Source organism: Vigna unguiculata, chromosome 6, assembly GCF_037176805.1.
Source record: "Vigna unguiculata cultivar grain cowpea cultivar isolate G323 ecotype 2 chromosome 6, ASM3717680v1, whole genome shotgun sequence".
NCBI lineage: Eukaryota > Viridiplantae > Streptophyta > Magnoliopsida > Fabales > Fabaceae > Vigna > Vigna unguiculata.
In genome coordinates this window covers 39,968,118-39,972,342 of record NC_140797.1, presented here as the reverse complement: position 1 = coordinate 39,972,342, position 4,225 = coordinate 39,968,118, and the positions used below count along the sequence as shown (strand labels likewise).

At 31.3% G+C, this 4,225-nt stretch overlaps 1 protein-coding gene across 1 annotated transcript; it reads right to left on the bottom strand.

Annotated features, from left to right (window-relative positions):
- Positions 1–2,095: 2,095 nt before the first annotated feature.
- On the bottom strand, positions 2,096–3,587 carry LOC114187138 (putative F-box protein PP2-B12). The gene is made up of 3 exons (XM_028075279.2): positions 3,150–3,587; positions 2,963–3,081; positions 2,096–2,859 (listed from the first exon to the last, which is right to left on the bottom strand). The coding sequence occupies exons 1-3, from the start codon at positions 3,477–3,479 to the stop codon at positions 2,313–2,315; spliced, it is 996 nt and encodes a 331-aa protein (XP_027931080.2). The 5' UTR covers positions 3,480–3,587; the 3' UTR covers positions 2,096–2,312.
- Between the last annotated feature and the right edge of the window lie 638 nt (positions 3,588–4,225).

Genomic DNA, 4,225 nt, shown 5'->3' with positions numbered 1-4,225 from the left:
ATAATCAAGTAATCGCAGTTAAAAATTGGTTATAAAAACACATATAATACATAACTTTTTTGTCTATATTCATAAAAAAATATACAAAAAACTCATGAGATGGAAAAAATATTAAATATTAAATTAATATTTCATTATCAAGAAAGAGTGTTAATTTTTTATCTTAGAAGATGGAAGAGAACTGGTAAAAAATAAAAATAGAAAAAATGAATTTGATTCTAACTTTCTATTTGTTTCTTTCAAAAACAAAAGAAGATATACAACGGTGGAACATAAAGTGAGAAACCTAAAATACAATAACAGAGAACAAAGAAAATATATCAATTTTTTTTATTATATATTATATATTTTATTATTTATTAACATTGAACATTATATTTTATAAAAATAAAAATAAAATTAATCTACTTTAATTTTCATTAAGATAATATATACTATATCGTGGGACTATGCCTCCTTGTAACACTACTAGCATCTACCACTCATCATAACATATTATATTCTAAACCTCAAATGGTACAAATTTGAGAATAAATTATCTTAAAAAAAGAGGGTGTGATAGAGGATTATCTCCTAAACATGTATAAGAAAAACTTGGAGAAGAACATTTGCAATTCAAAGATCCATGACAAGGTCATAGATCAAAACCCTTGTGCGTGGAGCTTATAACATTTCATGAAGAATGAAACTTAAAGAACACGAAGATCATTAACACATTTAAAGAATAGTTTTTAAAAAGATAATTTATGTTTTTATGTTCTTGAGTTTGTGATTTCTTCTAAAAATTAGTTTATGTATGTATGTATTTGAACTTTGAGCTTTATTTTAGAGATTTAAAGTTTTCTTTAACTTTAACTAATATAGATACTTTTAATCATATATTCAATTTTATTTATTAAATAAGGATTATTTTTGTCCTTATGATGAATCTTCGCTTAACTTATTAATTTATTAGATTGTTATATCCTCTATTATTTTTTTTTCGCATTCTTTTTTTATTAGCTTCAGAAGATATTATACTCTTTTATAACTAATATTGGAAATGTATTCTTTGTATTCTTTTGTTCTCTTTGATATTTTTTTTTTCATTTTTTATTTTATCTTACAATCTTGTCTCGTTTGGCTATTAGCCTATATCTAACTTCTATGGTTTTTTTTTCACTATCTAACTCTTTTCGTCTCTTTCTTCCCCCTTCCAATGGGATGCTTAATGTTTTTATAGAGTCTTGAGAGAATTTACGCTACTCATAATTTTGGGAGATCGTGTTTTTACTTATAGTATTGCTACATACCTTGATCACCAAACTACTAGATTATACCAATACTACTATTTGCGTAGCAATTCACTAACCTCACTGACCGACATCTAGAACAATTTTATATTCTTTTTGTTAAATTTCTTTTAAGTAACTTATTTATTTGTTCATTTCCAACTTCTAAAAACATTCTAATTTACTTGTTTATGCAAATTTTGTAGTTCTTGTTTATATTTAAAATTTAATTTTCTTTATAATAATTTATTGAAAGAAACATATAAATTTTTTCTTTAATTATATTTAAAATAAAAATCAACTTTATATAGAACCACACCTTAGTATTTGAAAATTTTATACTCTTATAAGTTATAAAGATCTTATAATTTTATAAAATAACGAATGAAATCTATATTTTTATAGTTAAAAAATGAATATAAATATATATATTTAATCTCTATTAAAAAAATGTTAATTAAATTGGTCCATGTAGGAAATTTAAAGTATTCAAAATGAAAATTTTAAAATTTGCTAGGATTGAAAAGAAATAAAAATACCAGTAAAATTATTAAGGGGTATCTATTAATATTTTATTCTTTTAATATCTTTAAAAAATGCTGATATTTTTTATGATTCTTTTTTCTATTATCATCTGATAATATCTTTCATAACTATTTACTCTTTTTTTTCTAAAAATGTTTTCCTAAAAATATAAAAGCTAATGTTTTTAAGACTATTTTATTTTTATACATATTATCAAATAGTATAGTGTAAAAAAAAAACCATATCTTCTCGAAAGACAATGTTGTTCTAATTATTAATAGTCTTCCAATCACGAGATCTTAAAATCATTTGTGAATCAATTAATCAAAAAGTCTAAACAATTTTTTCATAGATTTTTTTATATATTTGATTAAAGAAATCTCATCGGCTAAAAATACAAATCACTCTAGTTATAGTTTCTAAACTGAGCTTGCTTATTTGAATCGTTATCTGCAGGCAAAAGTAGACACAAAGAAAACAACATCGTAAATAAATTGGGTGCGGCGCGTCGTCGTTTTAATTTTTGTTCTTGGGCCTTATCTCGATCCCTTGCACGAGAATGCCCCCTTTCCATTCCCCACTCTTCACCTCGTACACACCAATCTCCACCTCCTCCTCTCCGCCGCCGTTGAAGAAGTCACCCAATTCCACCTCCATCCACCCATCGTCTCTCTCCTTCGGATGCTCACCTCCCACCGCTGAATCATCAACACGGGACGGTGGTGGCGGCGGTGGCGGCGGTGGCGGCGGTGGCGGCGGTGCGGCATCAAAACTATCCAGAAAACGAGAACGAACGCGGCTGAATATTCGTGGAACAATCTGGTGACGCGGCCTTCGCGGTGTCGCCGCCTCCAAGTACACCGTTCGTCGCCGAGCTTCCCCTTCTCCGGCAACCCCAACCGACACTTCAACCGGTTGGTTCTCAAACCCGTAGGCGCCTCCATTCCTTTGCTTAAACACAAGGTATGCCCCGTACAACGTGTTCGGAGACAACATGCGACCTTTGATCCCTCCCTTTATTTCCAACCAACACACACTAACAAGTTCCGCCACCTCCCAAAACCTACGTCAAACAAGCACAATTTTTATAGCTGTTTCAATTTCAGATCAATCATCCAACTATAAATAAGTAAAAACATTTGAGAATTAATTAAAGAATGAATTACCTGGCCGCTGGAACCGAAGTCCATCTCCAGTACCTAGGAGTGTTTCCCCAAACGATGGAGAGACTTCTAGCAGAGAGCATGTAGCATCTTCTGGCGCTGGGTTTATCGAGTGCAAAGCTCTGGTGAATAATTATTATCGTTAATTCACAATTATTGAGAGAAAGTGATTTGTTATTTGAATAATTACCTTTTTACCACCGTCTATGAGGATGGGGTTATCGCATAGGTGGAGGTAGAGTTCTTTCTTGGAGGAGTAAGAGAGAGGTTTCGAGGTTTGGGAAACGATGGCGTGCAAATCGGAGGGGAGGAACCTCTCCCATACGACGTCGGATTGTGCGGCGGATCTGAAGGAGGACGAAACCAAAGACAGAACGCAGGCATCACGAGGAGTGGTGAACGAAAGTATATTCGCTATGCAACCTTCTGGGAGATGCTCGAACTCGCCGCCACCGCCGCCGCCACAACCACCTTGTTCCGCTTCCACCACCATCACCTTGTTATTATTGCTGGTAACCATAGTAATAATATACAGCACTATCAAAGAATGCACCTTCCTTTTTTTCTTGATTCCGCTTTGTGTCGGTCTATGGTGTGCTCTATATAATGCAAGGCAAAGGGAAGTAGTGAATTTGAATACGGGGAAGCTTAGCGGTTAAGCTTCGATCATATCCTGCATTTTTATTTGCCGCACAATTCCAAGCAAGGATTTTTATTTAATACTCTCTTTTTATCAATTTACACTGTACCATAGCTTTTCTTTTACAAAGAACAAAAAGTTCATGAAAAATACAAAAGTAAAAAGAAACACTATGCAAAATAAATAATTAAAAGAACAAATAAGAATGCTATGAAAATTATTAACATGCTTTTATTATACAAAGAATGCACTAGTGTTTAATTTAACATATCGACTTAATTCAGTGCATGAAAATCAGTGCTTTGAATAATGGTTAAAAATAAAAATTAGGGAAGTTTTTCTGAGAAAGAAAACATGTATGAAGATAAAAAAAGGGCCACATTTGAAAATATTTGTTATTTACTTTCTAGTCATTATCCTGGAGAGACAAATGCTGTATGCGCAAAATCATTTCAAGCAAGATTAGCATTTGGTTTTAGATTTGAACAAATACCAACGAGTACACATTTCAAGAAATAAAATATTTTAATATTTACTATAGCTTTTAGTACATTCTTAATAAAAAAAACTTCAGAAAAATATTTTTTTACACAAGTTTCTCTTGCATGTAATATTTTTTAAGTGGT